At 45.0% G+C, this 18,783-nt stretch overlaps 1 protein-coding gene across 1 annotated transcript in view; it reads left to right on the top strand.

The window, feature by feature from the left end:
* The window catches only part of EVC2 (EvC ciliary complex subunit 2), a 174,393-nt gene extending 156,205 nt beyond the window's left edge, over positions 1-18,188 (top strand). Inside the window, exons 20-22 of the mRNA XM_029063978.2 lie at positions 282-478; positions 4,474-4,575; positions 17,817-18,188. Coding sequence (XP_028919811.1) covers positions 282-478; positions 4,474-4,575; positions 17,817-18,150 — 633 coding nt within the window. The 3' untranslated portion in view covers positions 18,151-18,188. The remainder of the gene's footprint in view (positions 1-281; positions 479-4,473; positions 4,576-17,816) is intronic.
* The last annotated feature ends 595 nt before the right edge of the window (positions 18,189-18,783 follow it).

Genomic DNA, 18,783 nt, shown 5'->3' with positions numbered 1-18,783 from the left:
GGGTCTCAGTTCCCTCATCTTTAAAAAGGAGATTAAGACTGGGAGCCCCATGGGGGACAGGAATTGTGTCCAGCCCTATTGACTCATATCTACTCCAGAACTTCCCTCATCTTTAAAAAGGAGATTAAGACTGGGAGCCCCATGTGGGACAGGAATTGTGTCCAGCCCTATTGACTCATATCTTCTCCAGAACTTAGAACAGTGCTTGGCATATAGTAAACACTTAGCAAATGCCATAATAATAATAATAACTCATTAACGCTTTCCATTAAACCCTCTAGGACCTCCGGTTGGCGGCTTATTTATCCAAACTGACAGTGGTCCCCGAGGGACTGCTGCCCAGACTCCTGAACTTCCTGCTTCCTGCCAGTTCACAGAATGAACTCCTTCCTGTTCTGGAATCCATCAGGGAGAAATATTCAGAGGACGCTGGCGAGAGCGACAGCAACGGGGAGCAAACCGACAGCTGTAGAAAACGGTACGAACGGCCCTTTTTATTGAAATCACCTGCCGAAGGTAACTGAGAGGATCTCGATCTCAGTCGGGGGCTACTGATAATAACAATGACTGGCCACGTTATGTGCTTCAATTACCACCTGAGGGTCAGGTCTCTCTCTGGAAAAAAAATAAGAGTTTTGAATCCATCTACAGTGGGGTGGAACATCTCATGTGTCATTGTAATTGAGTCGGTTTTCAGCCAGTAAGAAGCTAATTAGGAGATTCCTCTCCCACCTGTGTGGTTGTTAATATCCACCATCTTTTTTATGGTATTTGTTAAGCGCTTACTATGTGCCAGGCACTGTACTAAGCACTGGGGTAGATACTAGATAATTTGGACATAGTCCCCATCCTACATGGGGTTCACGGTCTTAATCCCCATTTTTCAGATGAGGTAACCGAGGCATAGAGAAGTGAAGCGACCAGACCGAGATCATACAGTAGACAAGTCGCAGAACTGGCATGAGAAAAGAAAAAAAAAATGTTGGTATTTGTTAAGCGCTTACTATGCGCAGAGCACTGTACTAAGCGCTGGGGTAGATACAGGGTAATCAGGTTGTTCCACGTGAGGCTCACAGTCTTAATCCCCATTTGAAAGATGAGGGAACTGAGGCACAGAGAAGTGTAGTGAATTGCCCACGGTCACACAGCTGACAAGTGGCAGAGCAGGGATTCAAACCCATGACCTCTGACTCCCAAGCCCGTGCTCTTTCCACTGAGCCACGCTGCTTCCCCTAGTCCTTCTGCCTACTAGGTCCATGCCGTATGCACTAGGCCACCCAATCAATCATTCAGTAATAATAATGATCGTGGTATTGATTAAACGCTTACTAGGTGCTAAGCACTGTAGCAAGTGGTGGGGTATTCAAAATGATCAAGTGCCCCAATGGGAGTTCACAGATTAAAAGTAGGAGGGCGAACAGGTTTTGAATCCCCATTTTCCAGTTGAGGAAACTCAGGCACTGACGTTCAGTGACTTGCCCAAGATCACACAGCAGACAAGGGGTGGAGCCGGAATTAGAATCCTTTTTGCCTTTTTGCCTTGAGAATCTTTTTGCCTCTCAGTTTTGAGCTCTTTCCAGTAGGCTACCCTGCTTCACAGTTACGATATTGATTAAACATTATATCAGAGGGTAAGCACTGTGCTAAGTGCTGGGGAAGATACAATACAGTCAGATCCGTGGATCAGTGGAAAGAGCATGGGCTTAGGAGTCAGAGATCACGGGTTCAAATCCCGGCTCTGCCACTTGTCAGCTGTGTGACTGTGGGCAAGTCACTTCACTTCTCTGGGCCTCAGTTACCTCATCTGTAAAATGGGGATTAAGACTGGGCGTCCCACTTGGGACAACCTAATTACCCTGTATCTAACCCAGTGCTTAGAACAGTGCTCTGCACATAGTAAGCGCTTAACAAATACCAACATTATTATTATTAGATCAGACACAGTCCCTGTCCCACATGGGATTCACAATCGATGAAGGCATAGTAGGTTTTTTTGTGTGTGTGTCCTTTGAGCTTTTTCAATGGCACTTGTTAATTGCTTACTCTGTACCGGCACTATAATAAGCACTGGGGTAGATACAAACTAATCAGGTAGTACACAGTCCATGTTCTAAATGGGGCTCACAGTCTTAATCCCCATTTTACAGATGAGGAAACTGAGGTCCAGAGAAGTAAAATGACTTAAGTCACCCAACAAGCGACTGGCAGATTTGGCAATAGAACCCAGGTCCTCTATCAGGCCGCTGCTCTTTCCTCCAGGCCAGCTCCTGAATTCCAGTCTTGTAATGCTACCTATTAAATACCTGCCGTGTGCAGATGACTATACTAAGCGCTTAGGAAAACACACCAAAAGGCCCTGACCCTCTGCCCTAGGGCTCACACTTGAAATCACTTGAAAAGCTTTCTGACACAAATAGATTCCTCTGAGACGTTAAAGCTGGGGGCGGGGGGAGAAACCAAAATACTACACCGGAGGACTCATCAGATAATGTTCATCTATCATAAACTGAAAAATGAACCATACATGAATCTTGATATCAATCAGTCAATAGTATTTATGGAGCACTTGCCGTGTGCAGAACACTGTACCAAGCACGTCAAAGAGTACGATAGAGTAATTCTCGCAGAATTGGGAGCACTCCCATTGCTCTGATCTTTCAGGAAGTGTCCAATTTTATGAAACTTTACGATTTCCGCACTTTTCCATATTAGCATTCTGTGTTTGTCTGCTCAGTCACTGTTTCTCTGGCCCGGAGTGCCCTCCCTTCTGCACTCCCCACCAAACTCACCAGACCACAGCACTTCCTAGTTTTTTTTAGTGGTATTTGTTAAGCGCTTACTATTTACCTGACACTGTACTAAGTACTGGGGTAATAATAATGATAATGTTGGTATTTTTTAAGCTCTTGCTATGTGCAGAGCACTGTTCTAAGCGCTGGGGTAGATACAGGGTAATCAGGTTGTCCCACGTGAGGCTCACAGTTAATCCCCATTTTACAGACGAGGGAACTGAGGCACAGAGAAGTTAAGTGACTTGCCCACAGTCACACAGCTGACAAGTGGCAGAGGCGGGAGTCAAACCCATGACCTCTGACTCCGAAGCCCAGGCTCTTTCCACTGAGCCACGCTGGGTAGGTACAAGCTAATTAGGTTAGACAGTCCCTGTCTCAATAGGGCTCACAGTCTTAATCTCCATTTTATCAATGAAATAACAGAGGCACAGAGAAGTTGGTGGTTCGCCCACGGTCAAACAGCAGTCACATGACAGAGCTGGAATTAGAACCCAAGTCCTCTGATTCCCGGGCCCGTGTTCTTTCCACTAGGACAGGGTTCTTCTCTATTTTTCATTCATTCATTTAATAGTATTTATTGAGCGCTTATTATGTGCAGAACTTATAGCAAGGCTTCCTTCATCAATTCCCAACACCCCATGGCATAGACTGCACAGGGACATAGGAGGCTTTTCAAATTCAAAAGGAATCATTTTTATTCTCTGAATTTATAATGATAATAATAGTAATGGTATTTGTTCAGCACTTACTATGCCCCAGGCACCTATTCAAAGCACTGGGGTGGATAGAGAAGCAGCGTGGCTCAGTGGAAAGAGCCTGGGCTTGGGAGTCAGAGATCATGGGTTCGAATCCCCGCTCTGCCACTTGTCAGCTGTGTGACTGTGGGCAAGTCACTTAACTTCTCTGTGCCTCAGTTACCTCATCTGTAAAATGGGGATTAACTGTGAGCCTCATGTGGGACAACCTGATTACCCTGTATCTACCCCAGCGCTTAGAACAGTGCTCTACACATAGTAAGCGCTTAACAAATACCACCATTATTACAAGCAAATCAGGTTGGACACAATTCCTGTTCCACATGGGGCGCCCAATCTCAATCCCCATTTTACAGATGAGGTAACTGAGGCACAGAATGAAAGAGACTTGCCCAAAGTCACATAGCAGACAAATGGAGAAACTGGAATGAAAAATCTCTATCAGTAAATATGTGCTCTTGTTGCAACGCTTGAGTTTTTTTGCCCAATAGAGACTTCTGTTTGCTCTCAGTGCATAAAATTATCCTCTGAATTTTTTTTATCCTGCCAAGAATAAAGGCCTAAATAAAAGCGATGACTCTTTACTTTTCATTTCAGTGGCAATACAGTTGAGTGGAGTTTGCAGCCCATGAAGCACCATTATGTGTAGCCTCCTAACGAGACAATGTAATTGTGATTTACGAACTGAAAACAGTGGAAGTCTAAAAAATCAGTCAAATATGAAAAAAAAAGGTTATTCTTATTCTGGTCCTCCGATCGTTTCCATTTCCTTTGGCCACCTAGGGACTAAGAATCTGTGATTTGGGATGGAAGAAGAACTTAAGGGGGAAATAGCAGCGATATTTTTGTTCTCAAATAAATAGAAGAAAATACAATTGGAGATGAGACCGAAGTTGCTAATGTGAGTTATATCTTTTTGTCTCCAGGAAACATCAGGGTTCGTGGCAGGCTTTAGAGAGCAAACTAAGACAGGATCTGATAAACAGAGGTTTAGACATGGCCCTGGATGCCTGTCGGAAGAAGGAAAGGTAATGCCCGACTTTCATCTCTATCGTGGTTCTGTGTGTACCCGCATGTCGGATTTAAGTCATTGATGGGGGCTGGGATTTGCTGGAGTCGATATGTCTCACCCTTTGCCTTTAAATGGGACAGCTTTCTTCAGAAAGGAAGCTAAACCCGGAAATCCAAAGGAAAGCTGCAGCTCTGGGAGTGGACTTGGGACATTCTGATTGTGAATTTTCTCCTCGTTTTATCCGAGCAAGCTCTCCAGAGCTGAGCTGTGCACATACGGTAACCCCTGTGGAGAGCAGTCGCACTCCTCCCTTATAATAATAATAATAATAATAATTAATGATTGTAGTATTTGTTAAGCACTCACTATGTGCCAGGCACTGTTCTCAGCGCTGGGGTGGAGACAGGCAAATTATTATACAAGCAGCCTGGGTTGGACACAGTCCCTGTCTCATAAGGAGAGTCGTAGTCGCCATTTTCCAGATGAGGTCCCTCGGACCCGGAGAAGTGAAGTGGCTTGCCCAAGGCCACACAGCAGACGTGGCGGAGCCAGAATTAGAACCTATGACCTTCTGAGTCCCAGGCCCGGGCTCTATCCACTAGGCCACACTACTTCGCTGCTTCTCCTGCTACTGCTCCGCTACACGCTGCTACTCACTGTCTCTACCAACTCCGTTGTATTGCACTCTCCCAAGGCTTAGTACAGTGTTCAACATTCATTCATTCATTTAATTGTATTTATTGAGTGCTTACTGTGTGCAGAGCACTGTACTAAGCACTTGGAAAGTACAATTCGGCAACAGAGACAATCCCTACCCCAAAACAGGCTCACAGTCTAGAATGTGGAGAGAGAGAAGAAAACAAAACAAAATAAGTAGAGAGGCATCAATAGCATCAATATAAATAAAATTATAGATATACACATATCATTATTATTATTACCCTATTTATTTTATTACCCTATTTATTTTATTACCCTATTTATTTTGTTAATGAGATGTACATCACCTTGATTCCATTTATTGCTATTGTTTTAATGAGATGTACATCCCCTTGATTCTATTTATTGCTATTGTTTTTGTCTGTCCATCTCCCCCGATTAGACTGTAAGCCCGTCACTGGGCAGGGACTGTCTCTATCTGTTGCCGATTTGTACACTCCCAGCGCTTAGTACAGTGCTCTGCACATAGTAAGCGCTCAATAAATACTATTGAATGAATGAATGAATATGATTAATAAAATAAATAGAATAATACATATATACTATATACAAAAGTGCTGTGGGGCGGGGAAGGGGGTAGAGCAGTGGGAGGGAGTCTGGGCGATGTTGGGGGAGGAGGAGCAGAGGAAAAGGGGGGCTCAGTCAACAACAGAAGGCACTCAGTAAATACATTCATTCATTCAATAATATTTGTTGAGCGCTTACTATGTGCACAGCACTGTACTAAGCGCTTGGAATGTACAATTCGACAACAGATAGAGACAATCCCTGCCCAATGACGGCATGCATGATTCATTGATAATGGGGGAGAGGGGACTGGCAACGGACACAGAAAAAGAGGAGCAGGATGGCCTAGTGGAAAGAACACGGGTCTGGGAGTCAGAGGATCTGAGTTTTAATACCAGCTCTGCCCCTTTTCTGCTGTGTGACCTTGGGCAGGTCACATTATCTCTCAGTGCCCGAGCCCCCGCACCTGCAAAATGGGGATTAAGTCTATGAGCCCAAGGGATCTGAATAGCTTGTGTCTAACCCAGCATTTAGTGCAGTGCCTGGTACATAATAAGCACTTAAATACCATTTTTTAAAAAAGTGAAACAAAACACTAACCGTGAAGACAAGGTCAAATGCACAAAACTTAAACAGAGGACTAGGGTGAGGGCAGGACTACTTTCTTGCAAAACCACGCCTCAGAGGAAAGTTGTAGACTCACACGTTCAAAAAATTCTATTTGCAAGACTTGCTAAATCAGGAAACGCATTATACCCCGTTGGGCACTCGTTAGAAGTAGCTGGCTATACTCCTTTTTTGAAGGACCGATGCCATCGTTCTGGGGATCCAAAACCTAAAGGCAGATAAATGCAGTTAAATTTAAAGCTGGTCCATGGTCTGAACCACCCAGGGATTCTTCTTTTTGTCATTAATGGCGTAGTGGATAGAGCCCAGGCCTGGACTCAGAAGGTCATGGGTTCTAATACCAACTGCGCCTCTTGTCTGCTGTGTGACCTTGGGCAAGTCACTTAACTTCTCTGGGTCTCAGGGACCTCATCTGTAAAATGGGGATTAAGACTGTGAGCCCCACGTGAGGCAACCTGACTACCTTGTATCTACCCCAGGGTTTAGAACAGTGCCCGGCACATAGTAAGCACTTAACAAATACCGTAATTATCATTATTACATTATTAAGATTAGGATTCCGGCTACCATCCCTCTTAAGAGGGTACCAGTTACCCTCCCGGAGGCCTGAAATTTCCAGTCACCTACTTGACCTCTCTGGTCACGGCCGCCTCGGAATTAGATTATCGGCTTGAACGTGACCATGGCTGCCTCCGTCAAGGCGGGACCTTGACGACCAGAGAGGACGGATAATTTCTGGGGAAGATTCTCTTTCCCTTGGCTTGACTTGAATTGAAGTCAATCGAAGATCTCAGCTGAGAGGTGGGAATCTTTGTGGGCTTTTTCTACGCCCACCTCTCTTGAGGTTGAAGTTCTTACCTCAAGCGGTAGCCCTCAGATGATTTATTCCTTCACTGATTTAATTTTGAAAACCGCTTTATCCGAATAGTGTTGTGCCAGCACCGTATCATTAAAGCTGATAATGATCTCTGTTTCTAAGGACTTTAATGTCTGTGGAGACATGGGTTCCTGTCTCCCAAGGGGTGCACAGTGTTGTGGGTAGGGAATGCCTATATCAGCTCTGTTATATTGTCCTTTCCTGAGCACTTAGTTTCATGCTCTGCACATAGTAAGTGCTCAATAAATATGATTGATTGATTGTGGGATTTTTATGTCTGGGGAGAATGGGCACTTCAAAAAAGTAGAGATTATATCCCTCAAGGTACAGTGTTCATGTCTAATTTTTTTTTTATGGCATTTGTTAAGCACTTACTATGTGCGGGCTCTTCACTAAATAATAACAATAATAATGTTGGTATTTGTTAAGCGCTTACTATATGCAGAGCACTGCTCTAAGCGCTGGGGTAGATACAGAGTAATCAGGTTGTCCCACGTGAGGCTCACAGTTAATCCCCATTTTACAAATGAGGGAACCGAGGCACAGAGAAGTTAAGTGACTCATTCATTCATTCAATAGTATTTATTGAGCGCTTACTATGTGCAGAGCACTGTACTAAGCGCTTGGGATGAACAAGTCGGCAACAGATAGAGACAGTCCCTGCCGTTTGACGGGCTTACAGTCTAATCGGGGGAGACGGACAGACGAGAACACAGTCACACAGCTACCAAGTGGCAGAGCCGGGATTCGAACCCATGAACTTTTACTTCCAAGCCCGGGCTCTTTCCACTGAGCCACTCGTGTAGATACAAGCTAATCAGGTTGACACATTAGTGACCACGTTACCATTTTACTCCAAGCACTTATTCTACTCCGATTTGATTGGGAAGCAGCAGGGCTTAGTGGGAAGCAGTGTGGCTTAGTGGAAAGAGCCCGGGCTTGGGAGTCAAAGGACATGGGTTCTAATCCAGGCTCCGCCACTTGTCTGCTATGTGAACTTGGGCAAGCCGCTTAACTTCCCTGTGCCACAGTTCCCTCATCTGTAAAATGGGAATAAAAACTGTGAGCCCCACGTGGGGCAACCTGATTACCTCGTATCTACCCCAGTGCTTAGAACAGTGCTCGGCACATAGTGAGCAGAGAAGCAGCATGGTGCAGTGGATACAGCCCGGGCCTGGGAGTCAGAAGGTCATGGCTTCTAACAAAAACTCCTCACTCTAGGCTTCAAGGCTCTCCATCACCTTGCCCCTTCCTACCTCTCCTCCCTTCTCTCTTTCTACCACCCACCCCGCACGCTCCGCTCCTCTGCCGCCCACCTCCTCGCCGTCCCTCGGTCTCGCCTATCCCGCCGTCGACCCCTGGATCACGTCCTCCCGCGGTCCTGGAACGCCCTCCCTCCTCACCTCCGCCAAACTGATTCTCTTTCCCTCTTCAAAACCTTACTTAAAAATCACCTCCTCCAAGAGGCCTTCCCAGACTGAGCTCCTCTTCCCCCTCTACTCCCTCTGCCATCCCCCCTTTACCTCTCCGCAGCTAAAGCCTCATTTTCCCCTTTTCCCTCTGCTCCTCCACCTCTCCCTTCCCATCCCCACAGCACTGTACCCGTCTGCTCAACTGTATATCTTTTCGTTACCCTATTTATTTTGTTAATGAATTGTACATCGCCTTGATTCTATTTAGTTGCCATCGTTTTTACGAGATGTTCTTCCCCTTGACGCTGTTTAGTGCCATTGTTCTCGTCTGTCCGTCTCCCCCGATTAGACTGTAAGCCCGTCAAACGGCAGGGACTGTCTCTATCTGTTGCCGACTTGTTCATCCCAAGCGCTTAGTACAGTGCTCTGCACATAGTAAGCGCTCAATAAATACTATTGAATGAATAATCCCGGCTCCACCACTTGCCTGTTGTGTGACGTTGGGCAAATCACTTTACTTCACTCAGTTACCTCATCTGTATAATGGGGATTGAGTCTGTGAGCCCCACATAGGACAGGGACTGTGTCCAACCTGATCTGCTTGTATCCACCCCAGCGCTTAGTATAGTTCCTGGCACATAGTAAGTGTTTTACAAATTCCATTGCTATTATTATTATTATTAAATACCATAATTATAATTATTATTACTACATCAGCTTCCTTGCTGACCTCCCTGCCTTTTGCCTCTTCCCCACTCCAGTCCATACTTCACTCTACTGCCTGGAACATTTTTCTACAAAAATGTCCAGGCCATGTTTCCCTGCTTCTCAAGATCCTCCAGTGGTTGCCCATCCGCCTCCACATCAAACAGAAACTCCATTTCATCGGCTTTAAAAAACTCAATCCTCTTGCCCCCTCCTACCTCACCTCCCTACTCTCCTACTCTGCCACGGCCACTTGTCAGCTGTGTGACTGTGGGCAAGTCACTTCACTTTTCTGTGCCTCAGTTACCTCATCTGTAAAATGGAGATTAAGACTGTGAGCCTCACGTGGGACAACCTGATTACCCTGTATCTACCCCAGCGCTTAGAACAGTGCTCTCCACACAGTAAGTGCTTAACAAATACCAACATTATTATTACTCCAACCCAGCCTGCACACTTCACCCCTCTAATTCCAACCTACTCAATGTACCTCGACCCCGTCCATCTCACCACCGACCCCTCGCCCATGGCCTGCCTATGGCCTGGAACGTCCTCCCACTTCATCTGACAGATAGTCACACTCCTCATCTTCAAAACTTTATTAAAAGCACATCTCCAAGAGGCCTTCCCCAACTAACCTCTCATTTCTCCAACTTTCTCTCCCTTCTGCTTTGCCCTTGCCCTTGAATTTGTGTGGCTTAGGGGAAAGAGCCCGGGCTTGGGAGTCAGAGGATGTGGGTTCCACTCCCGGCTCCGCCACTTGTCTTCTGTGTGACCTTGGGCAAGCCACTCGACTTCTCTGTGCCTCAGTTACCTAATCTGTAAACTGGGGATTAAAACTGTGAGTCCCCCGTGGGACAACCTGATTACCCTGAATCTATTCCAGTGCTTTGAAGAGCACACATAGTAAGTGCTAAACAAATACCATTATTATTATTATTATTACCCTTTATTCACCCCAACCTCAGCTCCACAGTACTTATGTACCTATCCATAATCTATTCATTCATATCTACCTCCCCCTAATGACTGTAAACTCATTATAGGCAGGGAACATCTGTTAACTCCGTTATATTGTACTCAGGGAAGCAGCATGGCCTAGTGGATAGACAGACCTGAGTTCTAGTCCCATCTCTCCACCACTTGTCTATGGTGTGACCTCGGGCAAGTCATTTCACTTCTCCTTGCCTCAGTTACCTCATCTTTAAAATGGGGGTTAATATTGTGAGCCGCAGCTGGAACCTGGTCTGCGTCCAACCTGATTTTATCTTGTATCTACCCCAGCACTCAGTACAGTGCCTGGCACATAGTAAGTGCTTAACAAAGACCGCTATGAAAAAAAGTTCTTTGTATAGTATCTTGCACACAGTAAGCACTCATTACATCCTTTTTTTTAAAAAAAGGAAGCAAGCCAGCAAGATTCATTCACGTCATACCTATCACTTAAGACTGTACATACACAAATACGTACCTATATACTAAAGTCTGGAGAAATCATCAGGATAACTTTGGTGTTCGCTCAGTGTTTACTATGTACTATATGCTGTTCTGAGCATTGTACCTTAATGGAAAGAGCCCAGGGATTCACTCCCTTTTCTCCCTCCAGTTTATACTGTGAGCCCCATGTGGGGACTAAGTCTGAACTGTTAGTCTAAATAACAATAATTGGAGTATTTTTAAAACTCTTACTGTGTAACTTCCTTTAGCCCTTTTGAACACATCCTCTTACACCCAACTCAGTGTCCTCTTTCCCTCAGTTTTGTCTCTAAATAACTTCAGTGACTATCTCCCCGACTAGATCACCAGCTTCTGCTCTGCACACAAGAAGTGCTCAATATATACCATCCACTGAGTGGGGAAAGGCTTGGAGAGCACTGCTTTAAATACCTAAAATTCATAAGTCAGTCAGTCAACCGTATTTATTGAGCACTCACTGTGTGCAGAGCACTGTACTAAGCGCTTTGAAAAGTACATTACAACAGAAAACATATTCCCTGCCCACATCACACTTACAGTCTGGAGGGAGAGGCAGGACCAGGACCACAATGGCTGTAGAGTTCAGAAAGAAAAACAGGCAGGAATCATGTTCACTTTCCTGAGGATAATAATAATAATTAGGATATTTGCTAAGCACCTACTATTATGTGCCAAGGTCTGGGGTAGAAAAAATACAATCGCGTCATGCACAGTCCCTGTTCCCCAGGGGATTCAGAGTCTAAGGGGGCTAGAGAACAGGTATTGAAACCCCATTTTACAGAAGAGGAAACTGAGGCACAGGCAAGTTAAGGTTTTTTGTGGACAGGGGACGTGTCCGCCAACTCTGTTATGTTGTACTCTCCCAAGTGCTTAGTACGGTGCTCTCCACATAGTAAGGTCTTAATGAGTACCATTGATTGATTGATTGATTTACCCAAGGTCATACAGCAGGCAAGTGGCAGTGACAGAATTTGAACCCGTGACTTCCATCTCTCAGTCCAGGGCTCGTTCCACTAGGCCAGGCTGCTCATGGACATTCATTCTTTCGATCATTCTTTCAATTGTAATTACTGAGCTCTTACTGTGTGCAGAGCACTGTACCAAGTACCAAGTGCTTGGAAAGTAGAATTCGGCAAAAGATAGAGACAATCCCTACCCAACAACGGGCTCATAGTCTAGAAGGGGGAGACAGACAACAAAACAAAACAAGTAGACAGGCATCACTAGCATCAAAATAGATAAATAGAATTATAGATGTGTACGCATTATTAATAAAATAAATATGGCATATATACATAAATGCTGTGGGGCAGGGAGGAAGGTAGAGCAGAGGGAGGGAGTAGGAGTGATGGGGAGGGGAGGAGGAACAGCACAGGAAAAGGGGGGCTCAGTGTGGGAAGGCCTCCTGGAGGAGGTGAGCTTTCAATAGGGCTTTGAAGGGGGGAAGAGAGCTAGTTTGGCGGATGTGAGGAGGGAGGGCGTTCCAGGCCAGAGGTAGGACGTGGATCAGAGATCGGTGGCGGGACAGGCGAGAACAAGGGCCAGTGAGGAGGTTAGCAGCACCAGAGCATCGGAGTGTGTGGGCTGGGGTGGAGGAGGAGAGAAGGGAGGTGAGGTAGGAGGGGGCAAGGGGATGGACAACTTTGAAACCAGTAGTGAGGAGTTTTTGCTTCATGCAAAGGTTGATAGGCAAACACTGGAGGTTTTTGAGGAGTGGGGTGACACGCCCAGAAGGTTTCTGTAGAAGGATAATCAGGGCAGCAGAGTGCAGTATAGACTGAAGCGTGGAGAGACGGGAGGTTCGGAGATCAGAATAAACAGTAAGACAGTAGGTAGGAGACAGTAAACAGTAAGTTCCTTCTGGGCAGGGAGCCCATCTACCAACTCTCATGTCATACTCTCCCAAGCCCACACAGTAAACATTCAATAGATACCTCTGATTGATTGATCGATTGATTGTTGGATCTCCTTCTAGACCCATCTACATCCTCTGCTGAGCCTGGGTTAAGTCTTCCTCCCTTGTCTGAACTGCAGAGTCAGTTCCAAAGATTTATCTTCTTTTTCTACCTTTTATTAAATGTAGCCAACCCATCTATGGTAATACAAATAGCAAGAAGGCAGAAGAAAGATGATTTTTAATTACTTTGGAAAACTTGCAGTGAGATTCTGCCAAGAGATATTTCTCCGAATTTAATCTTCTCCGATTTCAAACTCACTCTTTTATTGAAAAAATAAGATGATCCATATCATTGATTGGTGCTTTTATCGGAATGTCTGTCTTCGGGAGCATTTTTGTGGTCCCGAAATCATTTCACTGGCAAACAGAAATGTGCCTGTTCGGCGATGTGAACTTAGACCTCCAAAGCGGAGATGACCACAGGTATTAGGAAACTCTGGGCACAAAAGAGACATGACGGAGCTTTTCGTTTGTGGTTTGTTTTGTAGCTGCTATTTATCTTTCTGCTGCTAGAAGTCAGAAATGGATGTAGCCGAGGCTTCGTGAAGAAAACTAACATCAGGGGAAAAAAATACCAGATCCATATTGTTCTTTACACCCCACAGACAAATTCTGATTCTTTAGCTAAGAGTCTTTCATAGTAGGACTCTTTTGTCATTCAATCGATCAGTCAATCAGTTGCATTTATTGAACACTTACTATATGCAGAGAACTTTCTGAAGCGCTTGGAACAGTAATAATAATAATGTTGGTATTTGTTAAGCGCTTACGATGTGCAGAGCAAGCGCTTACGATGTGCAGAGCACTGTTCTAAGTGCTGGGGGAGATACAGGGTCATCAGGTTGTCCCACGTGCGGCTCACAGTTAATCCCCATTTTACAGATGAGGGAACTGAGGCACAGAGAAGTTAAGTGACTTGCCCACAGTCACACAGCTGACAAGTGGCAGAGCTGGGAGTCAAACCCGTGACTTCTGACTCCGAAGCCCAGGCTCTTTCCACTGAGCCACGCTGCTTCCCCAGTACAATATAACAGTACAATATAACAGTGTTGGAGCTCTATCCACAAGCAGCATGGCTTAGTGGTTAGAGCCCAGACCTGGGAGTCAGAGGACCTGGGTTCTAATCTTGATTCTGCCACTTGTCTGCTGTGTGACCTTGGGCAAGTCACTTAACTTCTCTGTGCCTCAGTTCGCTCATCTGTAAAATGGGGATTGAGACTGTGAGCCCCCTGTGGGACACGGACTGTGCCTGACCTGATTTAGCATGAATCCACTCTAGTGCTAAGTACAGTGCTTGGGAAGCACCTAGTTCAGTGCTTTTCACACAGTGAGCACTCAATAAATGCAAATGAATGAATGAAGAGTAAGTGCTAAACAAATATTTTTTTTAAAAAAAGAGATAACAGTCATGATTCAGTCGGAGCCTATGGAAGTGTTGGGTTGAGGTGTTTCCTTATCAGTAAAATGCTGTTCTAGGCCAGCTTCTGGCAGTCTGGTGCATTGCCTAGTGGATAGCGCATGGGTCTGAGAGTCAGAAGGACCTGGGTTCTAATTCCAGCTCCTCCTCTTATCTGCTGTGTGACCGTGGGCAAGTCGCTTCACTTCTCTGGGCCTCAGTTACCTCATCTGTCAAATGGGGATTAAGACTGTGAGCCCCATGTGGGACAGGGACTGTGTCCAACCAGATTTGCATTCCAAGCACTTAGTACAGTGCTCTGCACATAGCAAGCGCTCAATAAATACTATTGAATGAATGAGTTTGCTTTTATCTTCCCAGTGCTTAGAACAGTGCCTAAAATTTAGTAAGTGCTTAACAAATGCACTATTATTACTCTTACTATTATGATGATGATGATGACGATGATGATTAGTCCAGGTAGTAGCTGCAGCTGTTGGCCAAGACTGTTGCCAGTGTAGGCTTCTCCTGTCTCCCGGGATCAGGCTGGGTGGAATTCCAGGCAGGGACTTCTCTGAGGCCCAAGGGTTGAATGGAAGGCTTGATCCCGATCCATCAGGAAGCTGGCACGACGTCAGACCTCCGAGGTGAGCCGTGCCTATAGAAACTAAGGAGCCTTTTCTCCTGTCATCATCACTATGGAAAAAACATGGACCTGGGACCAGGGATCAATCAATCGATCGATTGATTGTATTCCCTGAGCTCTTTCTGTGTGCAGAGGACTGTTCTAAGAGCTCTGGAGAGTACAATATAACAGACACGATCCCTGCTTAAAATAAGCTTACAGTTCTTCCTTCCCAACGTCTCTAGAATCTGCCCTTTCTCCTCCAACCAAACTGCCTCCAAGCTGATGCGAGCACGTATCATATCGCACCTTGAATGCTGCATCTGCCTCCTCGCTGACCTCCCGGCCTCCTGACCCTTCCCGTTCCAGTCCATACTTTATTCTGCTGCCCGGACCTTTCTTCGTAAAAGAACGTTCAACCCATGTCTTCCCACTCCTCAAAACCCTCCAGTGCTTGCCCATTCTTAACAGATTCCTCACCTTTGGCTCTCCCCGTCATTTCTTGCTCTAAAAAATGCTCATGGTAATGATGCAAATTTAATTCCAGGGAATACTGCCATTTGAAATTCTGTTGGTTTTTTTTAAATGCATTTTCTATGTAACCCCAGCTATCTGCATCAATGATAGGAGCGTGACCTCAGTGGATATGTTTTATAACTTTATGATTCACCTCTTATGGGACTGTGTAAGAGCAGAGCAAAGTTCATTCTCGGTACTTCATCGACGACGGCTGTGGGGTTAGGACCTTAAAGGACCTCAGTACTGAACAGCTTGGGAGGATTTGTTAGCAGTTAAACACAATTTAAGTTCAGCAATAATTATTTTTAATGTACTACATTTACTCCCAAAGTTGCCCCATTTCTTTGCCTAATTTTTGCAACCCCAAAACAATTCTTTCATTCAGCTGTATTTATTGAGCACTAAATGTGTGCAGAGCACTGTACTTGGGAGCTTGGGCGAATACAATATAACAATGAACGGACACATCCCCTGCCCGAAACGAGCCTACAGTCTAAAGGGGGAGACAGACATTTATATAAATAAATGAAAGATATGTACATAAATTACAGGAAGGGTCAGTTGGCCAAGGATGGCCTATTACACAGGGGAAATTAGTCCACACATCACTTAGTAGTGTCCACATCAAGTAAGTGCTCAATACACATCATTATTATTATTACTATTGTTATTAATAATAGGCTTTCAATGAATTTCGGTAACATCACCAACTCCAATCTCCTCTTCCTAAAACCAGCATTCACTTTTGTCCACCAGCCTGTATCTGGTTCCTTCTCCCTATTCCTGGTTTGCACATCACCACAGACCTGAATCTGCAGCTTCAGGGATTTGGGGCCCCTACTGTGCATCACTATCTCTGTGAGAATTTGAGCCAGGAAGTCAGAGAACCTGGGTTCTAATCCTGATTTCACCACTTGTCTGCTGTGTGACCCTGGGCAAGTCACTTCACTTCTCTGAGCCTCAGTTCCCTCATCTGCAAAAATGGGGATTCAATCCCTGTTCTTCTCTTGCTTTGACTGTGAGCCCCATGGGGGAACTGATTAGCTTGTATCTACCCTGGGGCTTAGTACAGTGCTTGGGACAAGGTAACTGCTTTTTTTATGGTGTTTGTTATGATAATGTTGGTATCCGTTAAGCGCTTACTATGTGCAGAGCACTGTTCTAAGCGCTGGGGTAGATACAGGGTAATCAGGTTGCCCCACGTGAGGCTCACAGTTAAACCCCATTTTACAGATGAGGTAACTGAGGTACAGAGAAGTGAAGTGACTCGCCCACAGTCACACAGCTGAAAAGTTGCAGAGCTGGGAATCGAACCCATGACCTCTGACTCCGAAGCCCAGGCTCTTTCCACCGAGCCACGCTGCTTCCCCTGTTATGTGCTTACTATGTGCCAGACACTTTACTTATTGCTGGGGAAGATACAAGCTTATCAGGCTGGGCATGATGGTGAAGAGAGAAGCAGTGGGGCGTAGTGGATAGAGCATGGGTCTGGGAGTCAAAAGGTCGTGAGTTGTAATCCTGGCTCTGCCACTTGTCTGTTGTGTGACCTTGAACAATTCACTTTACTTCTCTGGGCATCAGTAACCTCACCTATAAATTGGGGAGTGAGACTGTGAGCCCCATGTGGAACAGGGCCTGTGTCCAACCCGATTTGCTTGTTTCCACCCCAGAAATTAGTACTGTGCTTGGCACATAGTAAGGGCTCAACAAATACCACAACTATTATTCCACATGAGGCTCACCATCTATCCCCATTTTACAGATGAAGTAACAGGCACAAGCGTGGCTCAGTGGAAAGAGCACGGGCTTGGGAGTCGGAGGTCATGGGTTCGAATCCCAGCTCTGCCACTTGTCAGCTGTGTGACTGTGGGCAAGTCACTTCACTTCTCTGTCCCTCAGTTACCTCATCTGTAAAATGGGTACTGAGACTGCGTGCCTCACGTGGGACAACCTGATTATCCTGTAACTACCCCAGCACTTAGAATGGTGATCTGCACATAGTAAGCGCTTAACAAATACCAACATTATTATTATTATTATTATCATTATTATTATCATCATTTTTACTTACAAATGAAATTATTTCTTCCTCAAAAACTGGGAACGAAGCATGCAATGAATGCATATGAATACAGTAGTCCCCAAACCTAAACCCTGGCTTCTTCCGTGCACAAAGAGATTCAGAACTTCTCTTTTTCATGTTGATTTTCCAGAAGATATATAAACCTTACTAACAGACTCATACAGCTAATGACAAAATGGACTTGTGCTATATAAATCACTCACGTGAATTCTTTTTAACTTTCAAGCCTAAATGATAATTTCTTGAGGCTTTTAAAAAATATTCTGTGATGATATTTGCATTCATGTATCGTTTAAAGCTCAGTATATGTCACCCAAGTATTCTTCTGATCCAATTTACTCTTTTCTTACCAGTATTTTGAAGAAACCACTTCCAACCAGGATGAGACCGTCACCCTCCCGAAGAAACAGCCCACCTAAACTTTCCACGGAAGCTGTGAGTGAGCAAGATTCAATGAACTATGCTGCTGTCGAAACAGAAGACGCACTGGGAAAAGGGGAGAAAATATTCATATTCACTAATCAAGAAGATACCACCCGCCCTATGCACGCTTGCCCAAAGAAAAAGAAGAAGAATTTCCTGAATTCGAAAAAGTCCACTTTGGTTACGAGTGGTAAATCACTGGAGGGAAATCTGGTTGGCAAATCAGTGTATTGCGGGAAGAACGTTAACGTGATCGGGGAATAGCTAAAGCAGGAGTAAATTTTATACATGTATAGTGTAAATTGAATTTTTTTTTTTGTAAATCTATATCTACAGTATAAGCTGCCAATATAAATTGCCCTTGTGTACTTTGGGAGACAGTTCCGTGGTTTGGCTTTCAACCTTGTGGGTTTGATTTGAGGCAGGGAATTTCTCTGCCATCAATCAAGTAATCAATCAGTAGTATTTACTGAGCACTTACCACGTGCAGAGCTGTTGGAAAAGTACAATACAGTTGGTAGAAACAATCCCAGCTCACAGGGTGCTCACATTCCACAGAGGGAGACAGACAACAAAATTAATTATAGATAGGGGATATGGTAGTTAACAAGGAGAGAAGGTATTAGGTAGAGGGTAAGAGAGACATAGTGTGGCCTAGTGGAAGGATCACAGGCCTGGGAGTCAGTAGGACCTGTGCTCCGCTACTTACCTGCTGTGTGATCTTGGTCTAGTCATTTCACTTCTTTGTGCTTCAGTTCCCTCTTCTGCAAAACGGGGATTCAGTACCTGTTCTCCCTCCTACTTAGACTGTGAGCCTCATGTGGGACCTGATTATCTTGTATCTACCCTAGGGCTTAGGACAGTGCTTGGTATATAGGAAGCATTTAACTACAGTGA

Source organism: Ornithorhynchus anatinus, chromosome 4, assembly GCF_004115215.2.
Source record: "Ornithorhynchus anatinus isolate Pmale09 chromosome 4, mOrnAna1.pri.v4, whole genome shotgun sequence".
In the NCBI taxonomy this organism is placed as follows: domain Eukaryota; kingdom Metazoa; phylum Chordata; class Mammalia; order Monotremata; family Ornithorhynchidae; genus Ornithorhynchus; species Ornithorhynchus anatinus.
This window is presented reverse-complemented; position numbering and strand designations above follow the sequence as displayed.